Source organism: Vidua macroura, unplaced genomic scaffold, assembly GCF_024509145.1.
Source record: "Vidua macroura isolate BioBank_ID:100142 unplaced genomic scaffold, ASM2450914v1 whyUn_scaffold_183, whole genome shotgun sequence".
NCBI classification, from domain to species: domain Eukaryota; kingdom Metazoa; phylum Chordata; class Aves; order Passeriformes; family Viduidae; genus Vidua; species Vidua macroura.
The window spans coordinates 26,608-45,647 of NW_026530569.1; the positions used below are offsets into that span (position 1 = coordinate 26,608).

The window sequence follows — 19,040 nt, forward strand, 5'->3', positions numbered from 1 at the left end:
CTGTCCCTGTCCCTGTCCCTGTCCCCATGTCCCTATCCCCGTGTCCCCTGTCCCTGTGGCTGTCCCTGACTGTGTCCCCTGTCCCCATGTCCCCATGTCCCCATGTCCCCTGTCCCCGTGTCCCCTGTCCCTGAGGCTGTCCCTGACCGTGTCCCCTGTCCCCATGTCCCCATGTCCCCATGACCCTGTCCCCATGTCCCTGACCCTGTCCCCGTGTCCCTGTCCCCAGTACTACTACTCGGTGCGGCTGTTTGCGGGGCAGGAGCCGGGCAGTGCCTGGGTGGGCTGGGTCACCTGTCCCTGTCCCCATGTCCCCATGTCCCTGACCCTGTCCCCGTGTCCCTGACACTGTCCCCATGTCCCTGTCCCCGTGTCCCCATGTCCCTGTGGCTGTCCCTGACGCTGTCCCCTGTCCCCTGTCCCCAGTACTACTACTCGGTGCGGCTGTTTGCGGGGCAGGAGCCGGGCAGTGCCTGGGTGGGCTGGGTCACCTGTCCCTGTCCCCATGTCCCCATGTCCCTGACCCTGTCCCCATGTCCCTGTCCCCTTGTCCCCATGTCCCTGACCGTGTCCCCATGTCCCTGTCCCCAGTACTACTACTCGGTGCGGCTGTTTGCGGGGCAGGAGCCGGACAGTGCCTGGGTGGGCTGGGTCACCTGTCCCTGTCCCCATGTCCCCATGTCCCCATGTCCCTGTGGCTGTCCCTGACCCTGTCCCCATGTCCCTGACCCTGTCCCCTGTCCCTGTCCCCAGTACTACTACTCGGTGCGGCTGTTTGCGGGGCAGGAGCCGGGCAGTGCCTGGGTGGGCTGGGTCACCTGTCCCTGTCCCCATGTCCCCATGTCCCTGACCCTGTCCCCGTGTCCCTGACCCTGTCCCCATGTCCCTGACGCTGTCCCCTGTCCCCATGTCCCCAGTACTACTACTCGGTGCGGCTGTTTGCGGGGCAGGAGCCGGGCAGTGCCTGGGTGGGCTGGGTCACCTGTCCCTGTCCCCATGTCCCCGTGTCCCCATGTCCCTGTGGCTGTCCCTGACGCTGTCCCCTGTCCCTGTCCCCAGTACTACTACTCGGTGCGGCTGTTTGCGGGGCAGGAGCCGGGCAGTGCCTGGGTGGGCTGGGTCACCTGTCCCTGTCCCCATGTCCCCGTGTCCCCATGTCCCTGTGGCTGTCCCTGACGCTGTCCCCTGTCCCTGTCCCCAGTACTACTACTCGGTGCGGCTGTTTGCGGGGCAGGAGCCGGGCAGTGCCTGGGTGGGCTGGGTCACCCCCCACTTCCACCAGCACGACCCCGACTTCGAGCTGGGCCGCGGTGCGCAGCGTCACCGTCACCATGGGCGACGACCGCGGCAACGTGCATGACAGGTACCCCCAGGGAGCCCGGGGGCACCCCAAAAACACCCCAAAGGGACCCCAAATGGGACCCCAAAGGGACCCCAAACTGGACCCCAAAGACACCCCAAAACGGACCCCAAAGGGACCCCGAAAGGGACCCCAAAGAGACCCCAAAAGGGACCCCAAAAGGGACCCCAAAGAGACCCCAAAATGGACCCCAAAGAGACCCCAAAGGGACCCCGAAAGGGACCCCAAAGACACACCAAATGGGACCCCAAAAGGGACCCCAAAAGGGACCCCAAATGGGACCCCAAAGACACTCCAAATGGGACCCCAAAGGGACCCCGAAATGGACCCCAAAGAGACCCCAAACTGGACCCCAAAGAGACCCCAAATGGGACCCCAAAGGGACCCCAAAGACACCCCAAAAGGGACCCCAAAGACACACCAAAAGGGACCCCAAATGGGACCCCAAACCGGACCCCAAAGACACCACAGAGACACCCCAAACGGGACCCCAAATGGGACCCCAAAGACACTCCAAACAGGACCCCAAAGAGACCCCAAAATGGGACCCAAAAGAGACCCCAAAAGGGACCCCTAAATGTGATCCCAAAGAAACCCCAAATGGGACCCCAAAGAGACCCCAAAAGGGACCCCTAAATGTGATCCCAAAGAAATCCCAAATGGGACCCCAAAGAGACCCCAAATGGCACCCCAAACGGGGCAACTGTCCCATGGTCTGGGGGTATTTTGGGGGGTTTTGGGGGGGTCTCACCCCGTTTTTCCCCCCCAGCATCAAGTACAGCAACTGCTACGTGGTGTGGGGGTTAAGTAGGGGAGGGGTCCATGGTCTGGGGGTATTTTGGGGGGGGTCTCACCCCCTTTTTTCCCTCCCAGCATCAAGCGCAGCAACTGCTACATGGTGTGGGGGGGGGAGTTTGCGACCCCCACCCAGCAGGCGCGGGTGTCCCACACCGACCTGGTCATCGGCTGCCTGGTGGACCTGGCCACGGGGCTCATGACCTTCACGGCCAACGGCAAAGAGATCAACACCTTCTTCCAGGTGAGCTGGAACCGCCCCCCGACCCCTCCCCAGGTGAGGTTTGGGGGTCCCAGCCCACCCCGGGGGTCTCACAGAAGCGCCGTCCCCGCAGGTGGAGCCCAACACCAAACTGTTCCCGGCGGTGTTCGTGCAGCCCACCACCCAAAACGTGCTCCAGTTCGAGCTGGGCAAGCTCAAGGTGAGGACTGGGACCCCCACCAGGTGGGTGGTGGGGTATGGGACCCCCGAGACCCCCCCAAAAATCCCCCAAAACCCCCAGGTCATCATCAACACCACCATGGTATGGGACCCCTGAGACCCCCCCCAAAACCCCCCAAAACCCCCAGGTCACCATGAACACCACCATGGCACGGGACCCCTGAGACCCCCCCCAAAACGCCCCAAAACCCCCAGGTCACCATGAACACCACCATGGCATGGGACCCCCGAGACCCCCCCACAACCCCCCAAAACCCCCAGGTCACCATGAACACCACCATGGCACGGGACCCCTGAGACCCCCCCAAAACCCCCCAAAACCCCCAGGTCACCATGAACACCACCATGGCACGGAACCCCTGAGACCCCCCCCAAAACGCCCCAAAATCCCCAGGTCACCGTGAACACCACCATGGTATGGGACCCCTGAGACCCCCCAAAACCCCCAGGTCATCATCAACACCATCATAGTATGGGACCCCCGAGACCCCCCAAAACCCCCCCCCACACCCTAAACACCCCCTCCTGCACCCCAAAACCCCCCCAAAACCCGAGGTCCTGCTGGGGGGCGGGGTTGTTGGGGGTGGGTGAGGAGGAACTGGGAGCACCGGTGAGGTGGTGACGGGGCTGCGAGGCGGAGCAGGGACGGCTTGGGGCAGATCTTCGGGGTCTGCAGGGTGACCCAAGAGGAACGTGGTGCCGGGGGCCTCCGGGGGTCCCCCTGACACCCCCGTGTCGCCCCCCCCAGAACATCATGCCCATCTCGGCGGCCATGTTCAGCAGCGAGCGGCAGAACCCGGCCCCGCAGTGCCCGCCCCGGCTGGTCATCCAGCAGCTGACCCCGGTCACCTGGAGCCGCATGCCCACCCAGTACCTGGCCGTGGAGAGCGCCCGGCTGGGCGAGCGCCAGGGCTGGGCCGTGGAGTGCTCCGAGCCCCTGCAGATGATGGCGCTGCACATCCCCGAGGAGGACAGGTGGGGACCCCCGGGGACACCCCCAGCCTTGTGGGGATCTGATCTCAGAGATCCCATCCCCAGGACACTCGCCCCAAAAGTCCCAGCCCCAGGAGATCGTGGGGTCCCATCCCAGGGGGAGATGGGGTTCTCTCCCCTGGGGTCCCATCCTGGGGGGACATGGGGTCCTGTTCCCACGGGATATGATCTCAGAGATCCCATTCCCAGGACACTCATCCCAAAAGTCCCATCCCCAAGAGAGCTTGGGGTCCCATCCCAGGGGGACACAGGGTTCACTCCCCTGGGGTACCATCCCAGGGGTCCCAGCCCCAGGAGATCGTGGGGTCCCATCCCAAAAGTTCCAGCCCCAGAAGAGCTTGGGGTTCCATCCCAGAGGGTCATGGGGTGCTCTCCCCTGGGGTCTCATCCCAGGGGGACATGGGGTCCTGTCCCATGGGATCTCATCTCAGAGATCCCATCCCCAGGACACTCATCCCAGGGGTCCCAGCCCCAGGAGAGCTTGGGGTTCGATCCCAGGGGGACATGGGGTCCTGTTCCCATGGGATCTGATCTCAGAGATCCCATCCCCAGGACACTCGCCCCAAAAGTCCCAGCCCCAGGAGATCGTGGGGTCCCATCCCAAAAGTCCCAGCCCCAGGAGATCGTGGGGTCCCATCCCAAAAGTCCCAGCCCCAGGAGACCTTGGGTTTCCATCCCAGGGGGACATGGGGTCCTGTCCCCTTGGGGTCTCATCTCAGAGATCCCATCTCAAGGACACTCACCCCAAAAGTGACGTCCCCAGGAGATCGTGGGGTCTCACCCCAAAAGTCCCATCCCCAGGAGACCTTGTGCTCCCATCCCAGGGGTCCCACCCCATGTCCCCCTACCCCAAACCCCATTTCCCACCCTCCCAGGGGTCCCACCCCACGCGCCCCCCACCCTGACCCCCATTTCCCCGCAGGTGCATCGACATCCTGGAGCTGTGGGAGCGCGAGGATCTGCTGCAGTTCCAGTGCCACACGCTGCGGCTCTACTGCGCCGTGTGCGCGCTGGGCAACAACCGCGTGGCCCACGCCCTCTGCAGCCACGTGGACCAGGCCCAGCTGCTCTTCGCCATCGAGAGCCCCGAGCTGCCGGGACCCCTGCGGGCCGGCTACTACGACCTGCTGCTAGCCATGCACCTGGACGCGGCGCAGCGCGCCCGCTCCTCCATGAGCGCCGAGTTCATCGTGCCCATCACCGAGGCCACGCGCGCCATCGCGCTCTTCCCCGACGGCGGGCGCTGCCCGGGACCCCCGGGCGTGGGGCCCAGCGCCTGCCTGAGACCCCAGCCCCATTTCTCGGAGCCGTGCTTCATCCGCGCGGCGGGCGGCGGCGGGCGGGCGCCGCTCAGCCCGGCCATCCCGCTGGACGAGCTGGGCGCCAAGGCCATGCGCATGCTGGCCGAGGCGGTGGCCGGCGGGGGTCCCCACGCCCGGGACCCCGTGGGGGGCAGCGTGGAGTTCCAGTTGGTGCCGGTGCTCAAACTGGTGTCGGCGCTGCTGGCGGTGGGAGCGCTGGGGGACGGCGACGTGCGCCGCGTGCTCCGCATGATCGAGCCCCGCGTCTTCGGGGACGCGCGCGGGGACGGCGAGGGACGGCGGGAGGAAGGGGAGCAGGAGGAGGAGGAGGAGGAGGAGGAAGGGGTGAAGGCCATCGAGGCTGGCGAGGAGGAAGAGGAGGAGGATGAGGAGGCGAGGAGGAAAAAGGCCATGGAGGCTGGAGAGCTGGAGGAGGAGGAGGAGGAGGAGGAGGAGGAGGAGGAAGAAGTGAGGAGGAGGAAGGCCATCGAGGCTGGAGAGCTGCAGGAGGAGGAGGAGGATGAGGAGGAGGCCAGGAGGACGAAGGCCATTGAGGCCGGGGAGGCGCAGGAGGAGGAGGAGGAGGAGAAGGAGGAAGAGCTGGAGGAGGGGCTGCTGCAGATGAAGCTGCCGGAGTCGGTCAAGCTGCAGGTGAGGGAGGGGCTGCGGGGGGCCAGGCATGGGGGTCGTGTCCCCTCGCTGTCCCCTCTCCGTGTCCACCTCATGTCCCCTCCCTGGGCTCTCCTTCCCGGTGTCCTTGTCCCCTCCCCGGGGTCCCCATCTCCAGTCCCCAGCGATGTCCTGGGGCCCCCAGTCCCCATCCCCACGGTGTCCCCCATGTCCCCTGTGTCCCCAATGCCCCTGATATCCCTGATATCCCTGATGTCCCCCATGTCCCCGATGTCCCCGATGTCCCTGATGTCCCCGATGTCCCCGATGTCCCTGATGTCCCCCATGTCCCCGATGTCCCCGATGTCCCTGATGTCCCCGATGTCCCCGATGTCCCTGATGTCCCCCATGTCCCCGATGTCCCTGATGTCCCCGATGTCCCCGATGTCCCCGTGTCCCCGCAGATGTGCCACCTGCTGCAGCACCTGTGCAAGCAGGAGCTGCAGCACCGCGTGGCGGTCCCTGTGTCCCTGATGTCCCCGATGTCCCCAATGTCCCCGATGTCCCCGGTGTCCCCAATGTCCCCGATGTCCCCGTGTCCCCGCAGATGTGCCACCTGCTGCAGCACCTGTGCGAGCGGGAGCTGCAGCACCGCGTGGAGGCCATCGTGGCCTTCTCGGAGCGCCACGTGCAGCGGCTGCAGCGGGACCAGCGGCGCCGCTACGGCCGCCTGATGCGGGCACTGACCATGTCGGCTGCAGAGACCGCCCGGCGCACCCGCGAGTTCCGCTCGCCCCCGCAGGAGCAGGTGGGGACAGCGCGGGGACAGCGCGGGGACAGCGTGGGGACAGTGTGGGGACAGCGTGGGGACAGTGTGGGGACAGAACGGGGACAGCGTGGGGATAGCATGGGGACAGCGTGGGGATAGCGTGGGGACAGCGTGGGGACAGCACGGGGACAGCGCGGGGGCAGAGCAGGGACAGCACGGGGACAGTGTGGGGACAGCGTGGGGACGGGATGGGGACAGTGTGGGGACAGTGTGGGGACAGCGCGGGGACAGTGTGGGGACAGCGTGGGGACAGTGTGGGGACAGCGCGGGGACAGTGTGGGGACAGCGTGGGGATAGCATGGGGACAGGATGGGGACAGAGCGGGGACAGCACAGAGACAGAGCAGGGACAGCACGGGGACAGTGTGGGGACAGGATGGGAACAGCGCGGGGACAGAGTGGGGACAGCGTGGGGACAGTGTAGGGACAGCATGAGGACGGGATGGGGACAGAGTGGGGACAGCATGGGGACACTGCAGGGACATGGCAGGGATGGCATGGGGACACAACCTTGGGTGGGAGAAGAGGGATGCCCTGCCATGTCCCTGTGTCCTGCTTGTCACCATGTCCCCATGTCCCCGTGTCCTGCCATGTCCCTGTGTCCTGCCATGTCCCCGTGTCCTGCCATGTCCCCATGTCCCCGTGTCCTGCCATGTCCCTGTGTCCTGCCATGTCCCCATGTCCCCATGTCCCCGTGTCCTGCCATGTCCCTGTGTCCTGCCATGTCCTGCCATGTCCCCATGTCCCCATGTCCCCGTGTCCCCAGATCAACATGCTGACGCAGTACAAGGGGGGGGCCGAGGATGAGGAGTGTCCGGTGCCTGGGGACATCCGGGACGAGCTGCTGGACTTCCACAATGACCTGCTGGCCCACTGCGGTGAGGGGGGGACAGGGACACCCCCGGGCTTGGGGACACCCCCCTGGGCCTGGGGACACCCCCCTGGGCTTGGGGACATCCTCCTGGGCTTGGGGACACCCCCCTGGGTTTGGGGACACCTCCCGGGCTTGGGGACATCCCCTGAGCATGGGGACACCCCCAGGGGAACTGGGATCTCCCCAGTGGAACTGGGACCCCCATTCTGGGACCCCAGAGACCCCCGGGAGCACAGGGACGCCTTCCAAGGACCCTGAGACCCCCCCCCTTGGGGACACGGGGACACAGGGACGCCCCCTGTGACACCCCCCCCGTGTCCCCCAGGTGTCGAGCTGACGGAGGAGGAAGAGGAGGAGGAGGAGGAGACGTCGCTGCGGCAGCGGCTGCTGGGGCTGGTGCAGAAGGTGGTGGGGGTCCGGGGCCCCCCCAAGGAGGAGGAGACCCCCCCCGAGGAGCCCCCGGTGCCCAGTAAGGAGGGGACAGGGCGGTGGGGACAGGGATACTCAGCTGTGTCCAGGACACGGCCAAGGTGGCATCAGGGTGACACACGAGGTGTCCCCAGGGAGTTGGCCAAGGTGTCCCCAAGGAGCTGGCTAAGGTGTCCCCAAGGTGCCAACCAAGATGTCACCAGGACACAGCCAAATTGTCCCCAAGGTGCTGGCCAAGATGTCCCCAAGGTGGCAGCGCTGCAGGAGCTGATCCGGCAGACCTGGGCACAGGAGTCACTGTGTCCCCAATGTCCCCAGTGTCCCCAGTGTCCCCAATGTCCCTGCTGTCCCTAATGTCCCCAATATCCCCGCTGTCCCCAATGTCCCTGCTGTCCCCTGTCCCCAGGCACGCTGCAGGAGCTGATCTCGCAGACCATGGTGCACTGGGCCCAGGAGTCACTGTGTCCCCAATGTCCCCAATGTCCCTGCTATCCCCAGTGTCCCCAGTGTCCCCAATGTCCCCAATGTCCCTGCTATCCCCAGTGTCCCCAGTGTCCCTGCTGTCCCCTGTCCCCAGGCACGCTGCAGGAGCTGATCTCGCAGACCATGGTGCACTGGGCCCAGGAGTCGTTCATCCAGAGCCCGGCGCTGGTGCGCGCCATGTTCAGCCTGCTGCACCGGCAGTACGACGCGCTGGGCGAGCTGGGCCGGGCCCTGCCCAAGGCTTACGCCATCAGCGCCACCTCGGTGCCCGACACCACGGCCCTGCTCGAGTGCCTGGGCCAGATCCGCTCGCTGCTCATCGTGCAGATGGGCCCCGAGGAGGAGAACCTCATGATCCAGAGCATCGGGTGCGTGCGACTCTCTGTGGCACCCTGTGGCACCCTGTGTCCCTCTGTGTCCCCTTGTGTCCCCCTGTGTCACCCTGTGTCCTCTCTGGGACTCCCTGTGTCCTTCTGTGTCCTTCTGTGTCCTCCTGTGTCACCCTGTGTCACCCTGTGTCCACTCTGGGACTCCCTGTGTCTGCCTGTGTCCTTCTGTGTCCCCCTGTGTCACCCTGTGTCCCTCTGTGTCCTGTCTGTGTCACCCTGTGTCCCCCTGTGTCCCCTTGTGTCCTTTTTGTGTTCCTGTGCCCTCTCTGTGGCACCCTGTGTCACCCTGTGTCCTTCTGTGTCCCTCTGTGTCCTCCTTGTGTCCTTCTGTGTCACCCTGTGTCCTTCTGTGTCCTTCTGTGTCCTCCTTGTGTCCCTCTGCGTCCCCCTGTGTCACCCTGTGTCCACTCTGGGTCACCCTGTGTCACCTGTGTCCTGTCTGCGTCACCCTGTGTTCTCCTTGTGTCCTTCTGTGTCCTTCTTGTGTCCCCCTGTGTTCTCTCTGGGACTCCCTGTGTCACCCTGTGTCCTTCTGTGTCCTGCTTGTGTCCTGTCTGTGTCCCCCTGTGTCCCCTTGTGTCCTTTCTGTGTTCCTGTGTCCTCTTGTGTCGCCCTGTGTCCTTCTCTGTCCCTCTTATGTCTTCTCTGTGTCCTCCTTGTGTCCTTCTTTGTGTCCCTGTGTGTCCTCCTTGTGTCACCCTGTGTCCCCATCCAGTCACCCCCTGTCCCTATCCAGCACCCTGAGAACCCCCTGAGCACCCCAAACCCCCAAATCTGCCCCTGAGCACCCCATAACCCCCCCAGACCCCCCAAATCTGCCCCTGAGCACCCCATAACCCCCCCAGACCCCCCAAATCTGCCCCTGAGCACCCCATAACCCCCCCAAACCCCCAAATCTGCCCCTGAGCACCCCATAACCCCCCCAGACCCCCCCAATCTGCCCCTGAGCACCCCATAACCCCCCCAGACCCCCCAAATCTGCCCCTGAGCACCCCATAACTCCCTCCCAGCCCCCCAGATCGGTGACCCCCCCGTGCCCCCCCAGGAACATCATGAACAACAAGGTGTTCTACCAGCACCCCAACCTGATGCGGGCTCTGGGCATGCACGAGACCGTGATGCAGGTGATGGTCAGCGTGCTGGGTGGCGGCGAGTCCAAGGTGAGCCCCCCCACCCCCGGGTGCCCCCCTAGGGACCCCCCCGGAGCTCCCCTGACCCCCCCGGTGCCCCCCAGGAGATCCGCTTCCCCAAGATGGTGACCAACTGCTGCCGCTTCCTCTGCTACTTCTGCCGCATCAGCCGCCAGAACCAGCGCTCCATGTTCGACCACCTGGGCTACCTGCTGGAGAACAGCGGCATCGGGCTGGGTGAGACACCCCAAAACCCTCCCGGGACCCCCCCGTGTCCCCAGTGCCACCCCCGTGTCCCCAGTGCCACCCCTGTGTCCCCTCTGTGTCACCCCCATGCCCTCCCTGCCACCCCCACCTGGGCTGGAGAACAGCGGCATCGGGCTGGGTGAGACACCCCAAAACCCTCCCGGGACCCCCCCGTGTCCCCAGTGCCACCCCCTGTCCCCTCCCGGGACCTCCCCGTGTCCCCAGTGCCACCCCTGTGTCCCCCCTGTGTCACCCCCATGCCCTCCCTGACACCCTCACCTGGGCTACCTGCTGGAGAACAGCGGCATCGGGCTGGGTGAGACACCCCAAAACCCTCCCGGGACCCCCCGTGTCCCCAGTGCCACCCCCGTGTCCCCAGTGCCACCCCTGTCCCCTCCCTGCCACCCCCACCTGGGCTGGAGAGCAGCGGCATCGGGCTGGGTGAGACACCCCAAAACCCTCCCGGGACCCCCCCGTGTCCCCAGTGCCACCCCTGTGTCCCCAGTGCCACCCCTGTGTCCCCTGTGCCACCCCCATGCCCTCCCTGCCACCCCCTGTCCCCTCCCTGCCACCTCCACCTGGGCTGGAGAGCAGCGGCATCGGGCTGGGTGAGACACCCCAAAACCCTCCTGGAACCCCCTGTGTCCCCAGTGCCACCCCCGTGTCCCCAGTGCCACCCCCGTCCCCTCCCTGCCACCCCCCACCTGGGCTCTCACCACCCCCAGGTACTCCCTGCCACCCCTCCTTGTCACCTCTGTCCCCTCCAGTCCTCTTGGGGGGTCCTTTAGGACACCTTTGGGGGGGGGTCTCTCTGCCCCCTCCCCAGTGTCCCCTGATGTCCCCGTTGTCCCCAAGGCATGCAGGGCTCCACCCCCCTGGACGTGGCGGCCGCGTCCGTCATCGACAACAACGAGCTGGCGCTGGCCCTCAAGGAGCAGGACCTGGAGAAGGTGGGGACAGCCCCGTGTCCCCCGTGTCCCCCAGTGTCCCCTGATGTCCCCCCGTGTCTCCCTGTGTCCCCTGATGTCTCCCCGTGTCCCCTGATGTCCCCTGATGTCCCCCGGTGTCCCCTGGGGCAGGTGGTGACCTACCTGGCGAGCTGCAGAGCTGCCTGGTGCTGCTGTACCCCAAAACTCTCTGTGTCTCCCATGTCCCCCGGTGTCCCCCCGTGTCCCCTGATGTCCCCTGATGTCCCCTGATGTCCCCTGATGTCCCCCAGTATCCCCTGATGTCCCCCCGTGTCCCCCAGTGTCCCCTGAGGCAGGTGATGACCTACCTGGCGAGCTGCAGAGCTGCCTGGTGCTGCTGTACCCCAAAACCCTCTGTGTCCCCCCGTGTCCCCCCGTGTCCCCTGATGTCCCCCAGTGTCCCCTGATGTCCCCCTGTGTCCCTCGTGTCCCCTGGGGCAGGTGGTGACCTACCTGGCGAGCTGTGGGCTGCAGAGCTGCCCCATGCTGCTGGCCAAGGGCTACCCCGACATCGGCTGGAACCCCTGCGGGGGGGAGAAGTACCTGGACTTCCTGCGCTTCGCCGTCTTCGTCAACGGTGAGAGACCCCCGGTGTCCCCCAGGTGTCCCCAGGTGTCCCCAGGTGTCCCCCAGGTGTCCCCAGGTCCCTTCAGGTCCCCTCAAAGGGGTCCCCGTGTCCCCCCGGTGCCCGCCATGGCAGCACTGCCTCGACTTCCTGTGCTTTGCTATCTTTGTCACTGGTGAGAGACCCCCAGGTGTCCCTCAGGTGTCCCCCAGGTGTCCCTCTGTCCCCTCCTGTCCCTTTTAGGGGTCCCTGTGACTTTTGGGGTCCCGTTCCCCAGGGGAGAGCGTGGAGGAGAACCCAACTGGAGGTTCCCAGTTGGGTTCTCCGGGACTCCCTGTGCTGGGGGTTTTGGGGTTCCCTGATTTAGGGGTTTTTAGGGGTTTTAGGGGTTTTGTGGGTTTGTGTTTTGGGAATTCTGGGGTGTCCCTGTGACTTTTGGGGTCCCGTTGCCCAGGGGAGAGCGTGGAGGAGAACGCCAACGTGGTGGTGCGGCTGCTGATCTGGGACTCCCTGTTTTAGGGGTTTTAGGGATTTTTTGGGTCCATGTTTTGGGAATTCTGGGGTGTCCCTGTGACTTTTGGGGTCGCGTTGCCCAGGGGAGAGCGTGGAGGAGAACGCCAACGTGGTGGTGCGGCTGCTGATCCGGCGGCCCGAGTGCTTCGGGCCGGCGCTGCGGGGCGAGGGGGGCAGCGGGCTGCTGGCCGCCATCCAGGACGCCCTGAGCATCGCCCAGGACCCCGCACGGGACGGGCCCAGCGGCCGCAGGGAGAGGAGGCCGTGAGCACCGGGACTGGGACTGGCACAGACTGGGACTGGGATGGGACTGGGAATGGGAATGGGAATGGGAATGGGACTGGGAATGGGACTGGGACTGGGATTGGGAATGGGGTTGGGATGGGAATGGGTGGGGTTGGGAATGGGGTTGGGATGGGGACCCCGCACGGGACGGGCCCAGCGGCCGCAGGGAGGGGAGGCCGTGAGCACCGGGACTGGGACTGGGACTGGGACTGGGACTGGGATTGGGGTTGGGAATGGGAATGGGATTGGGATTGGGAATGGGATTGGATGGGGTTGGGAATGGGATTGGGATGGGGACCCATGTGGGACAGGCCCAGCAGCTGCAGGGAGAGGAGGCCGTGAGCAGCAGGAGTGGGATTGGGGTTGGGAATGGGGTGGGAATGGGATGGGACTGGGATTAGGAATGGGATTGGTATTAGGTGAAGTTGGGAATGGGAATGGGATTGGGATTGGGAATGGGAATGGGATTGGGGTGAGGATGAGGATGAAGACAAGGATGGGGATGAAGACGAGGATGAGGTTGAGGATGGGGATGAGATGGGCACGACAAGAGATGCAAGTGAGGATGAAGAGAGGACGGAGTGGACATCAAGCCGTGAAGGGAAGGGGGATGAAGATGGGGTGGGGTGCAGATGACGATACTGGGATGGCCTGGGGGGACCCCAGGGTGACCCCCTGAACCCCCTGACCCCCCCGTTTCCCCCCAGGTTCGGGCCCGAGGAGCCCCCCGAGGAGAACCGGGTGCACCTGGGCCACGCCATCATGTCCTTCTACGCCGCCCTCATCGACCTGCTGGGCCGCTGCGCCCCCGAGATGCACGTACGGACCTGGGGGGTCTGGGGGGGCTCAGGGGGGTCCTGGGGGGGGGTCAGGACTCGGGGTGTGACCCCCCCCGTGTGACCCCCACAGCTGATCCAGGCGGGGAAGGGGGAGGCCCTGCGGATCCGGGCCATCCTGCGCTCGCTCGTCCCGCTCGAGGACCTGGTGGGGATCATCAGCCTCCCCCTGCAGATCCCGGCGCTGGGAAAAGGTGGGGAGGGGTCCCCAGATCTGGGGGGGGGGGGGGGGGGACACCCCAAAATGTGGGGACTGGGATGAGGGCACTCCAAAATGTGGGGGCTGGAATGGGGGACACCCCAAAATGTGGGGGTCATCAGCCTCCCCCTGCAGATCCCAGCGCTGGGAAAAGGTGGGGAGGGGTCCCCGGATCTGGGGGAGGGACACCCCAAAATGTGGGGGCTGGAATGGGGGACACCACAAAATGGGGAGACCTGTGGCCATGGGGGCTATTTGGGGAGTTTTGGGGTGCCCTGAGTTTTGGGGTCGCACAGACAGGAACGTGGTGGAGCCCCCCATGGCCACCAGCCGGGCTGGGGGGCTCTGGGGACGCCAGGATTTTGGGGGGATTCCCAGCTGGTTCAGATTTGGGGCTGTCTGGGGAGTTTTTGGGGTGCCCTGAGTTTGGGGGTCCCGCAGACGGGAACGTGGTGGAGCCCCGTATGGCCGCCAGCTTCGTCCCCGAGCACAAGGCGCCCATGGTGCTGTTCCTGGACCGCGTTTATGGGGTGCAGAACCAGGAGTTCCTGCTCCACGTGCTGGAAGTGGGGTTCCTGCCCGACATGCGCGCGGCCGCCTCGCTGGACACGGTCAGGGGCACCCCAAAACCCCCCGGGGGCTCCCCAAAACTCCCTACAGGGTCCCTTGGACCTGCAGCAGGGGCCTGGGGTCGGCCCTGTTCCCTCCTGTGGGGTGGGTGTGGGGTCCCCCAAATGTCCCCTGTGGGGTGGGTGTGGGGTTCCCCAAATGTCCCCTGTGGGATGGGTGTGGGGTCCCCCAAATGTCCCCTATGGGGTGGGTGTGGGATCCCCCAAATGTTCCCTGTGGGATGGATTTGGGGTCACCCCATTATTCCCTGTTTGATCCCCCAAATTTGCCCTATGGGATGGATTTGGGGTCGCCCCAAATCTCCCCTATGGGATGGATTTGGGGTCACCCCATTATTCCCTGTTTGATCCCCAAATCTGCCCTATGGGATGGATTTGGGGTCGCCCCATTATTCCCTGTTTGATCCCCAAATCTGCCCTATGGGATGGATTTGGGGTCACCCCATTATTCCCTGTTTGATCCCCAAATCTCCCCTATGGGATGGATTTGGGGTCACCCCATTATTCCCTGTTTGATCCCCAAATCTGCCCTATGGGATGGATTTGGGGTCGCTCCATTATTCCCTGTTTGATCCCCAAATCTCCCCTATGGGATGGATTTGGGGTCACCCCATTATTCCCTGTTTGATCCCCAAATCTGCCCTATGGGATGGATTTGGGGTCACCCCATTATTCCCTGTTTGATCCCCAAATCTGCCCTATGGGATGGATTTGGGGTCACCCCATTATTCCCTGTTTGATCCCCCAAATTTGCCCTATGGGATGGATTTGGGGTCGCCCCATTATTCCCTGTTTGATCCCCAAATCTCCCCTATGGGATGGATTTGGGGTCACCCCATTATTCCCTGTTTGATCCCCAAATCTCCCCTATGGGATGGATTTGGGGTCACCCCATTATTCCCTGTTGGATCCCCTAAATCTGTTCTATGGGATGGACTTGGGGTCACCCCATTATTCCCTGTTTGATCCCCCAAATCTCCCCCATGGGACAGATCCCCAGACTCCCCCCATGGGACAGCTGTGCCCCATGTCCCCACGTCCCCTCAGGGTGTGTCCCCAGCCCCGTGACCCCCCGCGTGCCCCCCAGGCGACGTTCAGCACGACGGAGATGGCGCTGGCGCTGAACCGCTACCTGTGCCTGGCGGTGATGCCGCTCATCACCAAGTGCGCGCCGCTCTTCGCGGGCACCGAGCACCGCGCCATCATGGTGGACTCCATGCTGCACACCATCTACCGCCTGTCGCGCGGCCGCGCCCTCACCAAGGCCCAGCGCGACGCCATCGAGGAGTGCCTCATGGCCCTCTGCAGGTGGGACCCCAAATCGGGCCCCAAAATGGCACCGTGCCCCCCACAGGTCTGCATCTGTCCCCAAAACCAACCCAGCTCTCAGGGTCAGCTCAACTGCCATGGCCAACCCAACCGCCATGGTCAATCCAACCGCCATTGGCAACTCAACCGCCATGGTCAACCCAACCGCCATGGTCAACTCAACTGCCATGGTCAACCCAACCGCCATGGTCAACTCAACCGCCATGGCCAACTCAACCGCCATGGTAAACTCAACCACCATGGTCAACCCAACCGCCATGGTCAACCCAACCGCCATTGGCAACTCAACCACCATGGTCAACCCAACCGCCATTGGCAACTCAACCACCATGGTCAACCCAACCGCCATGGTCAACTCAACCGCCATGGCCAACTCAACCGCCATGGTCAATCCAACCGCCATGGCCAACCCAACCGCCATGGTTAACCCAACTGCCATTGTCAACTCAACCGCCATGGCCAACCCAACCGCCATGGTCAACCCAACCGCCATTGGCAACTCAACCGCCATGGTCAACCCAACCGCCATGGTCAACTCAACCGCCATGGCCAACCCAACCGCCATGGTCAACCCAACCGCCATTGGCAACTCAACCACCATGGCTAATTCAACTGCCATGGCCAACCCAGCCCCCATGGCCCACTCAATTCTTGTGGTCAACTCAACCACCATGGCCAACCCAACTGCCATTGATAACTCAACCGCCATGGCCAACTCAACCGCCATGGTAAACTCAACCCTCAAGGCCAACTCAACTGCCATGGCCAACCCAACCCTTGTGGTCAACCCAATTCTCATGGCCAACCCAACCCTCAAGGCCAACCCAACCACCACGATCAACTCAACTGCCGCGGTCAAGCCAATCCCACGGCCAACCAATCGCCGTGTCCCTCCCCGAGGCCCAGCGTGACCCCACCGAGTGTCTCACGGTGCTCTCAGGTGAACCCCAAACCCCCAGACCCCCCTGAACCCCCCCATTTCCCCCCCGCCAGGTACATCCGCCCCTCGATGCTGCAGCACCTCCTGCGCCGCCTCGTCTTCGACGTCCCCATCCTCAACGAGTTCGCCAAGATGCCCCTCAAGGTGAGTTCTCCATGATGCCCCTCAAGGTGAGGCCCGGGGGGGGGGGTCCCTGTGCTTGCCCCCGTGGCCTGACCCCCCCAGAGTGACCGCCCGTGCCCCCCCCAGCTGCTGACCAACCACTACGAGCGCTGCTGGAGGTACTACTGCCTGCCCAGCGGGTGGCCCAACATGGGCGTCAGCTCTGAGGAGGAGCTGCACCTCACCAGGAAGCTCTTCTGGGGCATCTTCGACTCCCTGGCGCACAAGGTGGGGTCACGGGGGGGGTGACACACCTTGGGGGGGGGGGGGGCGCCCACCTCGGGGACTCACCTGGGTCTGGCGGCCGTGGGGAGGTGGGAACGGGGGATGTGGAGATGTTGGCGTGGGGACGTGAGGGTGATGAGGATGTGGGGACAGCGGGGACATGGGGACACGGAGCTGGGGGTGGTGGGGACACGGGAACATGGGGACGTGGGGACAGGGATGGTGGGGACATGGGGATGGTGGCACTGGGGACAGGGGTATGGTGACACTGGAACATGGGGTTGGTGACACTGAGGACACGGGGTTGGTGACACTGGGGACAGGGGGATGGTGACATTGGGGACGGGGGGTGGTGACACTGGGGACATGGGGGTGGTGGCACTGGGGACATGGGGGTGGTGACATTGGGGACATGGGGGTGGTGACACTGAGGACATTGGCATGGTGACACTTGGGACATGGGGATGGTGGCACTGGGGACATGGACATGGGCACGGTGGCCCTGCTGCCACAGGGCTGGTGACAGTGGTGACACGGGGATGATGGCACTGGGGGAACGCGGGGCTGGTGGCCGTGGTGGCACGAGGCTGGTGGCCCTGGTGGCGCCGGTGACACCCTGTCCCCGCAGAAGTTCGAGGCCGAGCTCTACAAGCTGGCCATGCCGTGTCTCTGCGCCATCGCCGGCGCGCTCCCGCCCGACTACGTGGACGCCAGCTACTCGTCCCGCACCGAGAAGAAGGCCTCGGTGGACGCCGAGGGCAACTTCGACCCCAAACCCGTCGAGACCCTCAAGTAGGGCTCCCACAGACCCCACCCTGTGCCAGCAGGAGCCCCCCGACCCCATCTGTGCTCATGGAGACCCCCCAACCCCATCCAGATCCTCATGGAGAGCCCCCAGCCCCATCCAGATCCTCATGGAGACCCCCCAACCCCATCCAGATCCTCACGGAGACCCCTGACCCCATCTGTGCTCATGGAGAACCCCCAACCCCACCCAACCCCATCCAGATCCTCATGGAGACCCCCAACCCCAAATGTCCTCATCCAGGGCCTCCAGCCCCATCCAGATCCTCATGGAGACCCCTGACCCCATCTGTGCTCATGGAGAACCCCCAACCCCACCCATCCTCATCCAGATCCTCATGGAGACCCCCCAGCCCCATCCAGATCCTCATGGAGACCCCCGACCCCATCTGTGCTCATGGAGGCCCCCCAACCTCATCCAGATCCTCATGGAGACCCCCAACCCCAAATGTCCTCATCCTGAGCCCCCCAGCCCCATCCAGATCCTCACGGAGACCCCTCCTCAATCCATCCATCCTTGTGGGGAGCCCCCATCCTCATCCATCCTCATCCTCACGGAGACCCCCACCCTCTCCCAGACCCCTCAACCCCATCCAGGCCCCCCATGGGGTTCATCCCATCCTCATCCTCATCCTCGTGTCCCCCCTGACCCCGGTGTCCCCCCGTGTCCCCCCCAGTGTCATCATCCCCGAGAAGCTCGACGGTTTCATCAACAAATACGCCGAGTACACGCACGAGAAGTGGGCCTTCGACAAGGTGGGGACCCCCCGGGACCCCCCAGACACCCCCGGGACCCCCCCAGACCCGTGGGACACCCCCAAGGTCCCCTCCAGCTCCTCCGAGCCCCCCCAAATCTGCACAACCCCGGAGCTGCTCCAGCTCCACGGAGCACCCGGGACCCTCAACCCTGGGTGTCCCCCCCTAAATCTTTTGTTGTCCCCCCAAATCTCTGTTGTCCCCCCCCCCCCGAATCTCCTCTGTCCCCCCCAGGCCGATGTCCCCGAGCCCCCCTGACTTGTGTCCCCCCCCCCAGATCCAGAACAACTGGACTTTTGGGGAGACCGTGGATGAAGAAGCCAAAACCCACCCGATGCTGAGACCCTACAAAACCTTTTCTGAGAAGGTACCGTGGGACCCCCCCAGACCCGGCGGGACCCCCCAAATCTGGCAGGACCCCCCCAGACCCCCCCCAGGACCTGGAGGTCTCCCAGTGGCCACCAAGGAGTCCCTCAAGGCCACGCTGGGAGCCCCCAACCCCTTCCCTCCTCCTCCTCATGGACCCCCCCCCAAACCCCCCGATTTTGGGGTGCCCCCTGACCCCCCCTGGCCCCCCCAGGACAAGGAGATTTACCGGTGGCCCATCAAGGAGTCCCTCAAGGCCATGCTGGCCTGGGAGTGGACGGTGGAGAAGGCGCGCGAGGGGGAGGACGAGCGCACGGAGAAGAAGAAAACCCGAAAAATCTCCCAAAACGCCCAGGTGGGACCCCAAAAAACACCTTGGGCACCCCAAATTCATCTGGGGGGAGGTAGGGGGGAGTCAGGGGCGTGGGGCACCCCAAAATCACCCAGGGGGAGGTGCAGGGTGGGGTCAGGGGTGTGTGGAGAGCCCCAAAATCACCTGGGGGAGGTGGGGGGGGGGGGCAGTGGGGTGGGGAAGGGAGACCCCAAAGTATTGGGGTGCCCCTGACACCCCCCCCCATGTCCCC

At 64.7% G+C, this 19,040-nt stretch overlaps 1 protein-coding gene across 1 annotated transcript in view; it reads left to right on the forward strand.

Annotated features, from left to right (window-relative positions):
* LOC128802780 (ryanodine receptor 1-like) overlaps positions 1 to 19,040 on the forward strand; it is a gene marked incomplete at its 5' end in the record, with an annotated part of 79,021 nt that overhangs the window by 26,148 nt on the left and 33,833 nt on the right. The window contains 27 exon segments of the mRNA XM_053969346.1: positions 1,202 to 1,309; positions 1,311 to 1,363; positions 2,234 to 2,399; positions 2,491 to 2,577; positions 3,346 to 3,572; positions 4,513 to 5,167; positions 5,252 to 5,359; positions 5,465 to 5,542; positions 6,108 to 6,308; positions 7,095 to 7,206; positions 7,528 to 7,671; positions 8,209 to 8,482; positions 9,549 to 9,663; positions 9,738 to 9,870; positions 10,735 to 10,829; positions 11,289 to 11,424; positions 12,009 to 12,189; positions 12,918 to 13,029; positions 13,120 to 13,240; positions 13,687 to 13,856; positions 14,962 to 15,182; positions 16,197 to 16,287; positions 16,393 to 16,533; positions 17,159 to 17,322; positions 18,012 to 18,090; positions 18,368 to 18,457; positions 18,671 to 18,811. Coding sequence (XP_053825321.1) covers positions 1,202 to 1,309; positions 1,311 to 1,363; positions 2,234 to 2,399; positions 2,491 to 2,577; positions 3,346 to 3,572; positions 4,513 to 5,167; positions 5,252 to 5,359; positions 5,465 to 5,542; positions 6,108 to 6,308; positions 7,095 to 7,206; positions 7,528 to 7,671; positions 8,209 to 8,482; positions 9,549 to 9,663; positions 9,738 to 9,870; positions 10,735 to 10,829; positions 11,289 to 11,424; positions 12,009 to 12,189; positions 12,918 to 13,029; positions 13,120 to 13,240; positions 13,687 to 13,856; positions 14,962 to 15,182; positions 16,197 to 16,287; positions 16,393 to 16,533; positions 17,159 to 17,322; positions 18,012 to 18,090; positions 18,368 to 18,457; positions 18,671 to 18,811 — 4,203 coding nt within the window.